General features: G+C 40.1%; 1 protein-coding gene across 1 annotated transcript in view; it reads left to right on the top strand.

Moving 5' to 3' along the window:
• tanc2a (tetratricopeptide repeat, ankyrin repeat and coiled-coil containing 2a) overlaps positions 1–17,367 on the top strand; it is a 34,441-nt gene continuing 17,074 nt past the window's right edge. Inside the window, exons 1-7 of the mRNA XM_053339058.1 lie at positions 1–63; positions 360–464; positions 11,677–11,816; positions 12,355–12,523; positions 12,612–12,932; positions 16,018–16,143; positions 16,235–16,501. Coding sequence (XP_053195033.1) covers positions 3–63; positions 360–464; positions 11,677–11,816; positions 12,355–12,523; positions 12,612–12,932; positions 16,018–16,143; positions 16,235–16,501 — 1,189 coding nt within the window. The 5' untranslated portion in view covers positions 1–2. The remainder of the gene's footprint in view (positions 64–359; positions 465–11,676; positions 11,817–12,354; positions 12,524–12,611; positions 12,933–16,017; positions 16,144–16,234; positions 16,502–17,367) is intronic.

Consider the following 17,367-nt stretch of genomic DNA (forward strand, 5'->3'; position numbering starts at 1 on the left):
TCATGTTCCGAAATAGCTTGAAGATGCTGTTGGGAAGCAAAGGCCGGAAGAACAAGAACAGTGGTCAGTGCTACTATGTGTCATAACCTTTTGTACCCTATCATCTTGTGTTGTGTTCAAAAGTTATACTACTTATCTGATTGTACAAGTACAATCAAGTCTGAAGCTCCATGTACATATATTATATGTCTTTTCATTATCAAGCAGGGTCATAAAGTGTTGAATAGCTTTTCAGAAATATGATCATTTTTAGCTGTAATGGTTTTATATTGTAGACACACACAGTGCAGACATGTCTAGATGTCTACCTGGTGGCAATGGTTACAGATGCTACAGACTACCTTTCTCTCTTTCAACAGGTGGCATTGAGTCAGATGGGTCAGATGTGAGATATATGGAGGGATTCACTCGTTCACTCCCCTCCTCTCCCCTTCTCAACCTTCGCCTGGCCAAAAGGACAACAGGTAGGACTGACCGACTGAGCATCGTATATCCACCGATCTTACATCAGAAGCCAATCACAGTGCTGTACTCTCATGCTGAATCATAGCAATCTGTCAGAAGTCAGATACAGGAGTACACATTCACACAACACAACACAAGACAACACAAATGCATCACACTGAGGGAGAAACAGATGGCAGTCTCCAGTCGGACTGTGGGTGGCAACGAGGCTCACATTCACAAAACAAACATGGCAGCGTGCCAGTGCTGCACCATATTCTCTGACTATAGTCCGACCACAGACGTCACAAGCAGAACCTGAACATTTGTTGCAGTGTCAGCTTTTGACAGAAGACTCTGGGAAAAGAAAACAGTAGTGTTGTGCAGCAGAGTTGCATCTGGTTAACTTTTTGCCTCAACACAATGAAGTCCATGAAAGCGCACATTCCTCATAGATTGCGTTAGATTATGTAAATTGAGCTGAACTTCTGTTGTGTTTGTCTGCATGTAGGATAAACGTATTGTCAATGTACTAACTCAAGAGTTGGAAACTGCTGTTTCACAGTATTATTAACATCTGTGCATGGATCTGTTACTCAAACTGGGCTTCCTGGATCATGACTGTATGTAGACAGACTCTAGGAACATTAATACTTTATTGACAACAGTTGGGGTCAAAGAACATATACAAACACCATACATTACATAACTCCAGCGTGTGAGCATACACAGCACATGTAAATTAAAGACAGACTCAAACAAAAGATTTTGGAAAATATATAATAATAACATCCAAGAAAAATATACAGTGGGTAATACATTGAACATTTGCTAATTAGTACAGCTGAGACTTATGGAAATGTAATTCGTTTTGCAGGTTGGTCATAAAGCAAAGTATTTGACAAATTTAAAAGTTGACCTGAAGGTGGCGCCAGTTCTGTGACAGTTGCAGCTAGGTCACATGTGAACACTTTCAACACAGCTGCAGTCTAAGCAGTAAATGTGAAGAGGCTGAAAGGGATGAGAGAATCAAGGTGAAATCATAACCATCACTAGGTTGTTTTTTTTTTCTCACTCTACGTCTCTTTAACACACGCAGCTGTGACCTGTTAAACTGTGTCTGGCAGCAGAGGGGGTGTTGACCTTTGACCCTTCATTTGATCGTCCCTATGTGCCTTAGCGAGAGAGAAAACACAGAAATGTAACCCAGTCCCCTGCCAACGTTCTCTCCCCTCTCCTCTCCTGCTGCTCCTCCTCCTCCGCTCTCCTCTCCGGTCCCCTCTTTCCTCTCCTCTCCCGCTGCTCTTCCTCTCCCCTCCTCTTCTTTCCTCTCCTCTCCTCTCCTGCTGCTCCTCCTCTCTTCTCCTCTCCTCTCCTTTCCTGTCCTCTGCTCCTACCTTCTCCTCTCTTGACCTCTCCTGCTGCTCCTCCTTTCCTCTCTTCTCTCCTCCTTTCCTGTCCTTTCCTGTCCTCTCCTGTCCTCTCCTGCTGCTCCTCCTCTTCCTCCTCCTCAGGGTTGATTTGACACACTTGTCCTAAACATTACCATGTGGAGTCTCTCTCTAACTCTCTCTCTCTGTGTCTCTCTACTGTTCACTCTCTGTCAAAACAGAAACATTATCATGAGCCAAGGCAGCTTCTTAAAGTCAGTACACCATGCCCACATACACAAACACACTAAAGCTCTGATTTCAGTTTATTTCTCTTCACTCCTTAACCTCTTCTCTGTGTTTTTGGCCTCTGTTCTTTCTTCTCTGTTCTTCCTCATTTTCTTCCATGTCTTTCCCCTCCCCACTGTCATTTCTGCTCCACAAAGGAAAAATGGAAACAAATATTGTGAAAACAGCCTTTCAAATCTGCAACAATTAGTTAACAGAGCTATTACAGTACTGTCAACTAGCTAGTTATGGCCAACTTTTGCTAAAACTAAAGCTAAATTAACTTGTTTAATACTATAATAATTTTAACTACATGTGCTGTTCTATAATGGGAGAGTGTACTTTAATGAACTCACTTCTTAGTTATTCAGTTTTTTGCTCTACATAACTAACTACATAACATGCATAAGTCATGACGTAACAACTCCAGCTAAACCCCTGCTAATGCTAACTAGCTTTGCAGGTCTTAACAGCTGCCATCTCAGCTTTTGACTAGCAGAATTCATGCAGTTTGGTGAAGTTAAGCTTCTTTAGCTCAGTTTTTGCTCTACATTATTAAATGATACAGAATCTAAACCTCATCATGAAGTTGACACCTAAACTCCTGCTAATGCTAGCTTTGCAGTTCTCAGTAGCTTCCATCTCAGCTTTTGACTCTGGCGGAATTCATGCAGTTTGCTGAAGTTAGGCTTCTTTAAGTTTTTTGCTCTACATGACAAAATGATGCTGAAGCTAAATCTAGTCATGAAGTGACACCAGCTCCTGCTAACGCTAACTAGCTTTGCAGGTCTCTCAGTAGGTTCCATCTCAGCTTTTTCATCTGGTGGAATCATAGACTGTATAAAACAAATGGACGTAACATCCGTGACGTCATCCATTGGTTTGTGGACTGCTGCTCGGAAGCCAATAGTTTCGAATCTGGGCAGTGCCATCTTGAAAATTTCAGATAAAAAAAATAAAAACACGGATTCTACTTATATGGGCATGAGGGGGGGCCATGGGCGGAGCCATGGGCGGAGCGGGAAGGTTGCGATTGGTTGCGAGGGCTGGATCTCAAGGACATTGGTCAATCAACCACGTCCTAATGCATATCCTGCTTTATCGTCAAATATAAAATCAGGGAGGCCAAAATTTCACAAATGAACATCATACTGCATTGAAGAAGGCTTTAAACTAGCGATTGAGACCATAAACACATTTTGAAAACGTTTACTGGGGTTAGAAATCAAGTGAGAAGTTGGTGAATTCTCCATTGACTTGTATTGAGACGGAAGTCCTTTTGACACCAAAACGGTCGCCCCCTGGTGGCCTTTTGCTAGAATGCAGTTCTAAGTTACTTCCGCGTTGGCCTCATTTCAGAGGACCGGAACTCCCCGCCTGGGTGGAATTCATGCGATTAGGTGAAATTAAGCATCTTTAATTCAGTATTTTGCTCTACATAACTAAATCATGCAGAAGCTAAATCTAATCATGAAGTTAATGGCTAATCTCCTGCTAACGTTAACTAGCTTTGCATTTCTTGGTAGCTGTCAGCTTTTTCCTCTTCTGGAATTCAGTTTTTTGCTCTGCATAACTGAGTGATGGAGAAGCTACATCATGAAATCAAAACACCAGCTAAAAAATAAAACAAACTATAGTAACTGGATAGCTGGTAAGATTGTCACAGCTAACTTTTGCTAAAACTAAAGCTAAATTCATGTGTTTTAAATTTTTTTAAACTAAATTTGCTGTTATCATTAATTGAAGCATATATGTACTTTAATGAACTCACTTCTTTGTAATTCAGTTTTTTGCTCTACATAACTAAATAATGCAGAAGCTTAATCTAGTTATCAAGTTGAAACACTAGCTAAACTTATGCTAATGCTAACTAGCAACTTCTTTAAGTTATATTTAAATGTATTATACTGGTAATTATTGTATTATATTGATTTTAGAAGCTTAGTAGTCAGACACCTAGCAAAACAGAGCTACATTTCATAAGCTATAGACTGAAACTATTCAAAAGGAGGGTTTTTTTCTCTTAATCTTGTTTAAATGGTGAAGAAAGCTGAAGGAACACTTTGTTGATAGCTGTGTGTGTTTTTATTTCCATTCTGTGACGATTACGTAAAGGCACTGCAACGGTGTGCATTATCTCCATTTTTAGATATTATGTTGGCTCTATGGCATTAGAGTTTTGGAGGATGAAATAATCAGCCTAAAAAAAGCACATAATGAAGGTGTTCTAAGTCTATGTTAGTTTGCCAGCCAGCCTGAAAACTTTAAACCCTTTTTTCTCAACTTCACTGCTTCACTTACTGCTCTCTGCCTTTGTTGTTGCAGTTGCTGCTCTTTCTTTCTTTCGCCTTTTCCCTCCTGTCATTAAAAACGGTTTAAAATAACTCAGAATTTAGAAAGAATTTCCCAGAAAGATGGATGACATTTAATCATGCACAGAAACATCCAGTGGATGATTATCTTCTCCTGACTTCAATTTAAACATCAGCTAAACCTCTAAACATCATTTAAGCAGGGTTTCATTCAGTCTTACTCTTTGTTTGGTGCTTTTCTTGCTACATTTTTCACATTTTCTGGACTAAAAAGGACCTTCCATCTTCACTGTGATTTGTGGTCAGACGCTTTTCTGTTCTTGGAAAAGGAGTTTCACTTTAATTGCAGCATTTCTTTGCTCAGCCGACCTCATCCAAGTCTTCTTTCAGCCTTTCTCTATCTCTCCGGCTGTGTTTTTTGTTCTGTTAGAGGGAGAAAAGTCTCAACTGTCTTTCTGAACTTTGCTAGCGCAGCTCGACATGTAACAGATTACTCTCTCCGCTCAGCTCCTCCTGCAGTCCTTCCCTCTCTCTCTCTCTCTCTCTCTCTCTCTCTCTCTCTCTCTCTCTCTCTCCTGTGTGTGTGTGTATGTGTGTTTTTTTGGGTTGGAGGAGGGGAGTTTTGATTTGCGGTGCAGTCAGACGAGGGAGGTCGACTTTCAGACCAGATATGGAGGCTCCGCTGTTGAAAGAAAAACCCTTGAATGCTTGGAAACTTTTACCTGTTGTGCTTTTGACTAAAGAGGACATCATTTAGGAGATAATTCACTCTTTCCACCTCATACTTGAGCTGTTGTTTTTGCTCTTTGCTTAGTTTTGAGGAGGCTTTACCTGTGAATGAAAAGGAGTGCATTTTGGGGGTAAGAGGACAAAAACCAGTGGACCACATCATCCAGATCTACTGTGAGTTGCAGTCTAGTTTAAAAGCTATATTCTTGCCTATGTGGATTCTGGTTTCACATATGAAAGTAACAAACATATGTGGATATTACCAGAGCATTCGTAAGTTTTACTCTCCTTTTTGTTAACTTCACTGCTTCAGAGGAGTTCAAACTAGAGAACTGCAAGTGTTTTTTTTTCTTGGAGAGGCTCTTCTTACTCTTATCTCTTCACTCCTACCTCCTTCATCTTTCTCTCTTTCTCTCCTTTGTGTACTCTGGAGAAGGAGGAGCTCAGGACCAAAGAGAAGAGCACTGAAAAGTGATGTCATCATGTACATCTTAATGTTTTTGGCTGTCACCAAGAAATCTTAATGGAGAGGACAAACAGCACAACGGCAACTACACTAAGATAAGTTAAAGAGGCTTGCTCTCACCTACCTATAGTAGTAAGTTGCTTCCTGTGGCAGTAGCAGCCCTTTGATGTGTTGACTCCACCCTCTACATGGGAACACTCTAAACCAATCAGAACCTGGCTTCCAGCTAGCTATGGACTGCACGGCGGCAATTTTGAAAGCATGTGCCCGTTCAAGAGCCAAATGGTGTCGCCACGAGCGCACCTCCGTCCGTCGAACATGGAGATCAGGGAACGGCTACGGCTGCGGTTGCGGCGGACATGTCATGGCGGTGGGTGTGGTCAGCCATGCCTCCTCACTCCTGCGGGGATTGCTGTTTTACGTCTGCTGCTGTCTGAACCATGAGGAAAGTTCGGATCTGTGTCGGGATTGGGTGGATCATCCAAACGATGGAGAGGAGATAGAAGGAAGTGGAAGAAGAGAGGAGGAAGGTGAGAGTGAAGTGGTGTAGAAAGGTCTCTACTTGGGTCAATATTAGTGTCAGTGTTAGGGCCTAATGGACTCCCATATTAACAAGTGGGAATTCATAAGTTGTGTCTTTCCTGATAACTGAAACAAGTTGTCCTGGTTTTCTGTGCATTATTTACGCTAACTGGGTATCTTCTACACTTCTAATATGTTTTATTGATATTATATATTAAATCACGTTCCAAAAGTTAGAAGAGTCATAAGTGACAGATTTTTAAAAATGGTCAAAATTGGTGCAGCAGAGCCCAAATTACATCTCTAGTGTACAGGTCAAACACAAAAAAACACTAGATACTACATTTCCCACAATGCCACACAATGGATAGTATTTTTCATTACACCTTCCTTGCCTCTTAACTACCCGCTCTGTTCACACTTCATAGCTCAAGTTTGTAAGGCATATAGTAAAAAAAAATGTGAAAACGCATTCTCAAGTTTAGATAAACCTGTTGATGTCATCACAAAATTTTGTCCTGTTCAACTAGACAACAAGATATATTTTCATCCCTAAATCCCCTAACCACATTAACTGTGTTGTTATATATAACCCATTAGTTTCTGCTAGCTGAAATGAATTTCACTTGAATTAATCTCCATTAAAGGACATAACTTTTTGAATATTTGAGGTTGTTATATTGTTCTGTAACTTCCTAGAGGTGTTCTGTATGTTTTTCAAATGTGAAAATTCAAATTTTGGTCAAAGCACACATATATATTTGAATCAAAATGTTATATTCTCTAGGCCTTCTAAATACTTCTTCCCATGGCCTGACATAGGTTTCTGCATGATGTTGCTACATGTAAACTGATATAAACCCCCTATCCTGCCTAGCCACATAGACCGAGCACTCACTGCTGCTCTGCTGAACATGCTAACAGACGCACAGACAGAGCACTCACCGCTGCTGCTCTGCTAAACATGTTAATAGACGCACTGAGACGCAGCACACACTGTTGCCACTGCTCAAAGTTTCCACCTGTGAACAGCTCCAGATCAGAGCAGAATCAGGTGTGACTCCCAGGTGTTGTTTGTCCTGAAGCTGTCTCTCAGAGCACCCGACACTCTGCAGCTGTCTGTTCCTCCCTTTTTGCTAACTACTGAGCGGGTGTTTCCATTTGAAAAACCTGGAAAGGAACACAGGTGGAGTCGTCCTTTAAACCCTCATGTTTTTGTTCAGAGTGGCATGTCAACAACAGACCAATCTATGACCGATCTGCCGACAGTGTGCCATTGATCTCAGGACTGGTTACAATGTTTCCTGACTGAAATTCCACTTGTTAACTCATTCACACATTCACATTTCTTGTGTTTCAGATTTTTTATTAAATGATGTATCATTTGATTAAAATTCAAGAAAAGATGGATTTCAACATAGTCAGTAGGGTACCACATCCGGCCTGTGGAAATACTTTATTTCACATTAAGTGCTTTGAGACTGAAGAACTTCTACATTTACAGTATATGAGCTAACTTGTTTTTCTGACTCTTATCAAACTATATATCAATGCTTTCACTTCAGTTTGATTGCAGCTACAGTAATGGCATCTCCCCTGGAGGCCACAACACATAAAAGAGATCCGCAGCACTGCAGGAAACCCAGAATTCATTTTTATTCCTGAATCTTCCACTCTCCATTAGAGGCTAAACAGCAACCCACTCAGATAAACAACACAAGTGAGTAGAACATAGCAACTGTCAATTCTGTGATGTTGATGGTATTTGCTGTACCATCTGCTTCACACACGCAGAATTAATTTAACCCATACAGTAGTTGCTACATACCATGTTAAGTGTGTGTCTCTTTTATAACCAGAATAAGTGACCTGAGGTGGATTAAGCATTGACATGAATACTGACAACCATATTAAACTGCAGTGTGAAAGTAGTCATATAGGTAAATATTACATAGTGTATACACATTCTCTATGTGTGTTCATATTTCAGTTAATATTAGTTTAACATCAGGGGCCAACTATCATCAGTATTAACAAAATGTTTATGTAGAAAATATATCCTACCTTTTCATAGTGTCAGGTTTCTTAATGTTGGTTGAGGGTGATTGAGGCAAACTCCATGTTTCTAGAACCGTGGATGAAAAAAAAGGCCTGTCTTTCCCAGCTGACATTGGCGTCCTTGAAAAAAACAATCATTATTTTATGTATTTATCCATCAGCTCACCGCCATAACAAAAAATCAAACACTTCATCAAGGCTGAGTTATAACCCTGTGTACATGAAAATGAGATGTAGCAGGTAACAGGGGGGGCATTGTCCTTGTCTGAAATACCAAATTCATATCTGACAGCTGTGAGGAAGTGCAGCCTTCCATGGAAAACCATTCATTATTGATTTGTTAATTATTTTGATGGTTGAACCAGTCGTCATAAAGTCTGAAGTATTTGGTAAACATTGAAATTGTCATTTTGAAGAGTACAAGGATGAATTGGTTGAAATGTCAAATGTCCTACATTTCCTATGAAACCTTTTAGCATGGAGACATACAGTAGAGTTGTGAAGTGGGAGGAGCTATTTCAGGTACCTCTGAAACCTGATTTTGCAAGCTACGGAGTGAATCTGTTTACTTTTAAAACTATAATTATTGGTTATAACTTCAGTGGTGAAGCATTTTGATCTCATTACGCTCTGATTCACCTCCATTGCTTCTTCTCTGTAGCAACAGCAGCCGAGGCTCATGGGTACTGTAGTTTTATAAGCAGTCGACCATGCCAAAGTCATGGGGGAAAAAATTTAATTTCTCAGAAAAGAAGTTGAAACAATTGAAGCTGGTGGTCATAACATGAACACATACAGGATCATTACATTATCAGTAAGAGTCCTGAGTTTCTATCTTCTGTAATATTAAAGAGATTGTTTAAAGGTATAGTGTACAGGATTTTACCGCCACACCCTAAGTCATAAGTGATGTTTCAGAGGGATTATTTTTGTCCCAGTTGATACATTGTTTTTTAGGAAAATCCTGCATAATGTGCCTTTAAATAAATATTTGAAATGGGAATACAGAATGGGGGGAAAAACACTTCCCACTTGGAAACTCTGTTGATTCCGTGTTGCCAGGCCAGTGTAAATACAGGTTAAAACAGACTGAATCATTTCATTTGTGTGGAAACAATATAACATTCACCAAGACTTACTGTCAGCAGACTAAAAACAACCAATGAAAAACAGTGAAATACTGTAAGCAAATGCTAGGACACGTGTTCTCTGTTCTCTCCATGGTTAGAACAGCTGATCATGAAGGTTTGATGAACAAACCAGTGAGCGAATTCACTGAATGTGGCAAATTCAGAGGGGGTTTTTCATGTGTGAGTGTGTGTGAATGTTTAGGTTTTTATTCTATTTTTTGCCTTTCTAGAGTTTGTTTTGAAAGTTTTCAGTTGCAACCACACATGTTGCTTTCGTATGAAACCACACACATCTGTCACAAAGGTCATGGTTTGATCCTGTGTCTCCATGTTGTTACTTAGTGCCCCTCTTCTCTGCTCGACTACCTGAACTGAAAACAGCCAGAAATAAAGGGTAAGCTTGAAACAAAAGAAAGGTTGGACTCCATGTTGTCTGACAACGTCCGAAAGCCAAAGAGTTTGTATTTCGGAATGGCCAGACTTGAAGGTAGTTGAATGAAGGAAATCCTGCTTTCTTTCTCATAAGACGATGGTATGAATGTTCTTTGGTTGAAGCATACAAGCTTTTAATGAAGGAGAAAAGTGCATAGATTTTGTGTTTAGACTCTGAAACATGTCACACTGAGTTTTAATTATTCGGTGTCGCTGACAGCTCAGCTGGTTAATAAGCAGGTTTGAAAACACACTGTTCGTGGTGCTATCTATGGTGCTATCTGTAACCTTTGTTTTACTTACCAAAATGACAAACAAAGCAAGTGTTAACATCGCATTATGAAGGTAGAAAGCATAGATGGAACAAGGTGAGAGAGGTGGGATGTAGGAAAGGAAAGAAGGATTGATAAAAGGAATCAGAAGCTCCAGTAGACAGAAATGGAAAAGTCTGCTCTCCCTCTATCTGATCTTTCCATTTTATTTTTCTTCTTCTAAAAATGACACACACACCCTGTCATTGACTGACCACACGCACTTGCATGTATGCACGTGCATTCACGCACACGCGCGCACACACACACACTCGCAATGCTTTTCTAGTATTTAGTCCACCAGTCAGCAATTTATAGCTGTAATTATAGACTGTCAGAGAGAGAGAGACAGAGAGTATGAGCTTTCATGCTGTGGCTTACATTCTTGTGTGTGTGTGTATATATATATTCGCGTGTGCATGTGTGTGTCTGTGCTTGGCATATTTGGGTCATGATAGTGAATATATTAACGTGGAGATCAATCACTCTTTTGCACATGCTCACACACTCTCACGCGGTCATCCCGGTGGGCTCTGGTTACTGAGTTCATATTTTTTTAATGGATGTTTTAGGTTCTCTTACGATCCATTCTGTTTTCATAACCACCCCCGATTGAACAGATTTACAGCCATTTCCATCTTGATTGGATGGATTCAATCTCATAATGTAAGGAGGCGTGGCCCCAGGGTAACAGAGTATAGATGGGCGGGGGTTTGCATCTACTGAGGATGGAGGGAGAAACAGAGGTTGTCAAGGGAGAAATCAAAGTTTTGGATGTCTTAACATTTTTCCTTGATGATGTGTGTATCACCTTTAAAACAGCAGGGGGCAGTATTGAGCCTTCTCACCTTTAGGGGAGTTCATTCGATGGAAAATCTTGGAGTAAGTGGATGTATCAAGGTAACTGGATATAATCGCACTGTATTTATTCCAATGATAGTCAGTCACTGGGCATGTATGTCGAGAACTGGCCAATCAGAACAGAGTGGGGGGAGCTTAAAGAGACAGGAGCAAAAATGACCTGTTTTAAACAGAAGCTGAACTGAGGGGCTGCATAAAGGGTCCGTATGAGTTAAATAAGGAGTTTTTTTTTAACTGTAAATTAGGATTGCATGATAGTGGGAAAAAATGGCATTGCAATATCTTCTTTTCTGGGTTATATATATCAAAATGCAGGAGAGACTCAACAGCCAGACATTTCCACATTTTCTGTTTAGAAGCAGCTGAAATCATCTCTAAAATGAAAATAGTTGGACCACCTTAAAGGTCAGTCCACCTTAAGTGAACCGTGTCTAATTTCCATTGGGCACCAGGTGTAGCTCATTTATGCTCCTCCACAACAGGCTAACTTTTCTTACTAAATTTGGGGCTAACCTGTCTTTACTCTAATCAGCAGGTGGCAGGCAAGACGCAAGAACTTGGCTCGGGCCTTGAAGAGTTTTAGCATTTACTCACTGACAAATAGCCTAAACTGGAATCACACTGCACTGCTACATTAAAAGCTATACTGCTAATGTGTCAAGTTGCTACGGAACATCTAGGCTGGAAAACAGAGACGGTACCCGATGAGCATTCGAACGTCTTTCACTTCCTCTCTTTTCTCTGACTCTCCAGGTGAGGAGGAGGAGCTAGGACCGCCCCCCACAGTAGACGAGGCGGCTGACGCTCTGATGACCAGGCTGGGCTTCCTGCTGGGGGAAAAGATCGTCAGTGGAGAGCCGGGGTCCCCTTACCACGCTCAGGATGATGGACAGGTAATCACTGCCTCACATGCAATACATTGTTAAAACAGAAAAGGTTTATTGTAAAGTGAATTGAACTATATTGTAATAGTGGCGTTTTTACTTTCCTCACATTAAAAATAGTGCTGTTCTTATATAATTGTAACTTTGATCACACAGTTGATACAATTCTGCAATTATGATCAGTTTACATCATCAATATTCTAACAATTTGCAGTGGTGGAAGAATTTTACTCGAGTAAAAATTACAATATTACTGTGAATTCTCTTAAAATAATAAAAGCAGAATATTATGTATTATATTATTGGACTGTTATTATTTTCATTAACGTGTAAGATGTAATGCCTATTATATATACTGATGTATATTTTAATGTAGTGTATGACAAAAATAATATTGGATATGCTTAGGTTTCTGCTCTGTACTTCACCCATTTTCTTTAATTCTTAAAATCATAGAATATACTGTGGATGCATGCATGTACAAACATGTATATACACAGGTGAGGATCAAATCTGTAAATGTTTATGTCTGTTTTCTTTCCAACAGAGGATGTCTCCTTCCTCCAGTCTGGCCAGTAGCAGCACATCTCCCTGCTCCACACTGCAGCCTCCTGCTGGTGGGGAGGGCAACAGCAACAACAAACTTGCCTCCTCCAACCACCACTCCGTCACCTCTCCCACCTCTACCCTAGAGAGCAGAGACAGCGGTATTATAGGTCAGATAATGTACAGTCTCTTTAATAAGCAGCCCTTACACTGCTACATTATTAACTGTCTCTGTCTTGTTCCCGCTCTTTCTTTCAGCCACATTGACCAGCTATTCTGCTGAGTCAGCGGCCGAGCGGGACGACGGCGTAAAGCACCCCAGCGACAGTTACCATGGCAGCAGCCCCAACCTTTGGCGACAAGGGGGCCGGTCGGTGGTGGCCTCCACCTCCTCTTCCTGTATGGAAGCGGCAGGACGCGTGAATGACAGCTTCCTATACAGGGTGGAGGACAGCATGGCCGCATCCACTTACAGCCTCAACAAGCTCCACCCAGACCGAGGACCAGACTCCGCCCGCTCATCTGGCTCCACCCACTCCATCCCTCTCTACCTCATGCCTCGACCCAATTCAGTTGCTGGTAAGATGGATGACGTGTGGATATGAGTGTGTGTTAGCAGGCGTCCAGTGTGCTCCCACACACTCTTTTCCTGTGAGGAAGGAAACGTATCACTCCCTCTCATTCAACTATAGTGAACTCACCAGAGATAGTGAAGCTTTTGTGCTTGCTCTAATTTCATGACATCAGCATCATTGCAGGTTTAAAAAAATAAATATAGAGCAATAGAAACATTTTTAAAGATTGATATTAATAATAATTATGTTAGAGGTACATAGGTGGCTTTTAACTAACAAACATAGTTTAAAACTCAAGGTAATATGTGTGTTTTTTTTAGTATTAAATCTTTGTAGTCTCAGTGAGATTTGAAAAGTATGTCCATTGTAGCTTTTTTAGCCTTGTAGCCATGTTAGCCAAACATATCTGTTAAAGCTGCATTAATCAACATTTTTATGCTAACATGGGATCAAATAACTAAATTTGTATAATATGAAAGGGGTTACTCATGACAAACCTTCAAATAATTAGCAACTGATACACTTCCCTTCAGCACTATGTAGCATTTTAGCCCATTTTTGTGAATTGTTTTGGTTTCACGCTCCCCAAATGTACAGTATTGTCTTGGTTCAGTCTCGCTTGGTTTGGCAACCATAGCAGACAGTAGTTTTCAGTGAAAGAGTTAAAACTTTTTGCATTTTTGCTCAGCACCACATGGCAAACGCTAAAGCTAAAGAGCCAGATGTGTTTTTAAAGAGTTGGTGAGACACAAAACAGAGCTAAAAGAAGAGTGAATATTGGACTTATATTCATTAGATGGACAAAAACACAATTTCAAATGAATTCTAATGTTGCTCTGTGTGTCTGCTGGATGTAAATAGTAAATAGGTTTTGCTAACACGCTAGCTCAGCTATATGAGGTGCTAATACAATTATCATGTACAAAATACGAATAAAACAAATATGAAGCGCTTTACATGGTTGAACCAGGTAAAACAATTAAATAGCCTACAATTCCCAACAATAATATAAGATTAAAAACTATAAAAAATCAATAATAATAATAAACAGATACAACATGAAATAAACACAGTGCGCTAGCATAATTGAAAAACGTTTAGAAAAGTGATTTAAAAGATAGTAAAATACTGCAAGTTTCAGAGCTTCCAGGAGGGAGATCCATTATATGTCAATGTTGTGTTTGTTGCCAAAAATTTAAAAAAAAATATTAAAAACAATGCAGCTTTTAATTAGCTCCTTTACCCGTTTATCTCTCTCTAGACCTTATTATGCAGTCATTTTTGCAGCAGAGCCAGTCAAAATTATGTAATTTTTAAGCGCTTAGACATAGTTTGAGAGAGACAGATGATTAAAATTGATACAACGCTCATGTCTGTGCTTAAAGTACAAACCTGTATTCAGTTGTAGCATAAAAACTGGAAGCAGGGATAAAACAGCTGGATGGGCTTTGTCCAAATTTCCAAACCTGTACTCACCAACAGTATTAGGACACTGCACAGAAGCTCTTAACGGATGGATAAATCCTGGATCCTGTCAAGATATAGTTCTAGTATGTTTGACTGAGCCAGTTTATAAATGGTTTGATGATTCTGGGTATCAGGTATCAGGATCACCAGTGGTTGTAAGCCCAAACAGATGTGTGATAAATACTCCAGGTGATACTGAAACTGCTAGATCCATCCAGATGTCTGAAGTCTGTTATGTATAGATACAAAACGACCTAACAACAGAGAGCACGCCCAAGCGACAAGTTCACATGTCATCCTCCCCTTCCTCTTTGCTCTCTCTCTCTGTCCCATAAAAACTGTGAACCATAAGAGCTTTGGGAGAGGAAGGAAGTGACATGTATGACGTATCTCATAACACGCACACACAAACACTCACACACAGAGGCTACAAGGCACAGCCAATGCTGGCATTCACTGTGGTGTTAGAGGACTGTAACTAGATTAATTGGATCAAACTGTGGGTGAGTTTTTGTCACTTTCTAACATTTGTCAGGTTCTTTGTCAGCTTTCAAATCAGCTTCATGACATCTGAAGTGGAAGTCAGATACTCTGCTCTTCAGTTAACGTTCTTCTAATGTTCTTCACCTCACTAACGAAAGAAAGAAAAGGAAGACAACTTTTGTTTCTCTTTAAAAATGTACTTTCAACCACTTATGTGCATGACTTGCTTGGACATAGACCACTATCTGGAAGAGACCTTTCAGTGTTTTCAAACTGTGGCTTTTTGTTTGTGGTTGTATTCAGATATGAGCTCATCTCATGTGTTCATACAGTGCCTCTTGAATTCACAAGTGGCACACTCATAAACCATTTAGACAAAAGTTTCAAAGAGTCCTGTTGTCACCATGAGGTTGCCGGGCAACTATCGGAGGATCCAGGAAATCACTGTGCTCCGGGATTGTCCACTGCATATCCACAAACTTGATGTGTTTTTTTTACATTTCGATTCCTGTACGGATTGTTAACTTCGTCGCCATCTTGACTGTAAGGGAGCTGAGATGGACAATTGAGTGAGAGTCTTCTTTGTTTGGGAAAGAGCGGGAAGTAGGGAAGAGGTTTATTTTGTGTGGCATGTTACAACAAATTGTTCGCTATAAATAAGTGTTTAAATTGAGACATTTGGAGTTATTGCCCTGTTATTTAGTTTATACAATTAGGTGAACCCAGGCCCCAGTGACTACAATTACACTATTCTATGCATGTTAAATAAAACTGAGACTATACAGGCAGCAAGACACACCTGGCAGACATCTGTACTTAATAAGGTCTGTCACAATAACTACTTTTGTTGGACAATATATTATCTAAGAAATAATCGTGATAAACGATATTATTGTCATTTGAAGATCATTTTATACCACTGATAGAATGATAATACATAATTATTGTGACAGGCAGTAAGTTATAACTTCTCTTCTTTCATTTTTTATGCACACAGTCTTGTACCTTTGACATTTTATCAAATGACCAGATGTTTTCTGATGCAGCTGTTCATTTATTGCACTGATGATTGAAAGAAGTTACACAACCTTGTCTGTGTAGAAAATTAACTTTCTCTTTCATTCCCTCTCTCTCTTTAGCCACTAGTTCTGCCCATCTTGAAGATCTGGTCTACCTGGATGATCAGCAAAGACACATCCCCTCCAGGACGTCCCTCAGAATGCCCAGACAGAATTCTGGGAGTCGTAGTCAGCAGGATCATAAAGGTAAACACATACAAACACATACATATGTACAGTACCAGTCGAAAATTTCTCATTAGCAGTATTACTATACTCCTCTCCTCTCCTCCTACAGTTCGTTTCACTCCATCTCTCAACCTGAAGCCCCTCCACTTTGAGGTTCCCGGGCTCTCATCTGATTGGCTGTTCACTGGCAGAGAGTGGCTCTTCCAAGAAGTAGACGCCTGTCTCCGTAGTGATGACCCATCAACCGTTCGGGGTGTGGTGATCATCGGCAACATGGGCTTCGGCAAAACAGCCATCATCGCCCGTCTGGTGGCGCTCAGTTGTCATGGAAACCGCATGTGTCCGACTACTGCTGGCAACCAGACATTGCCCAAACGTAAGAAGAGAGACAACAACTCTTCTTCACACCATGTTTTATTCATCTAATGACTGCTTTGCCTTAGCTTTGGAAGTCGCAGAGATTATTCATGTGACTTATCATGATATTTACAAAGTATACAAAAAAAATATATAAACTACTTCTGGACACAGATTTACAAGATGCATATAAACAACCTTCAATTATCTTCGTTTTTCAGCACTAAACAGCAAATTCTGTTATCTATCAAACTCATTCTTCTACTCTAGTCTGTTGCATCTATTAACACCTTTTGGATAAATCTAACAAATTGCAATATCAATCTACAGTTGAAATTTCCCACCAAAAAATACTGCTCTTGGAGAATGAATAGAATCCAGTAGGCCCTACAAAATTGTCAAGTCTTGTTGCCTAATTTGGTAAACCATAATGCCTCCCTCTTTACTCATATTCTCTAGATTTCCCCCTTTCTTTGACAGAAAGGTCCCTGTCACAATAATTACATCATCAACAATAATGTAATTATCAACATCATGGAATTAAAGGTAAATAACTCTGTCTTGGCCCATAATGGCAGTCTGTGTTTTTACAGAAGCATCACACTCACTCTCCAATCCCACAACCCCCCCCCCTTACATTATTATGTTGTTAGATTATCATTATATCAGTGGTATAAAATGATGTTCAAATGACAATATCATTTATCACAATTATTTCTGAGACAATATATCATCCAACAAAAGTAGTCATCATGGCAGGCCTACTTCTCAGTTCCTGTACATTTTCAGGGATGGGACTGATTATATATTTCTGTGAAATGTGATGCAACAGGATAGATGACACAGAATAGCACTTTCATGTTCTGCTTTTCTTCACTTGAGTTC

Source organism: Scomber japonicus, chromosome 18, assembly GCF_027409825.1.
Source record: "Scomber japonicus isolate fScoJap1 chromosome 18, fScoJap1.pri, whole genome shotgun sequence".
NCBI classification, from domain to species: domain Eukaryota; kingdom Metazoa; phylum Chordata; class Actinopteri; order Scombriformes; family Scombridae; genus Scomber; species Scomber japonicus.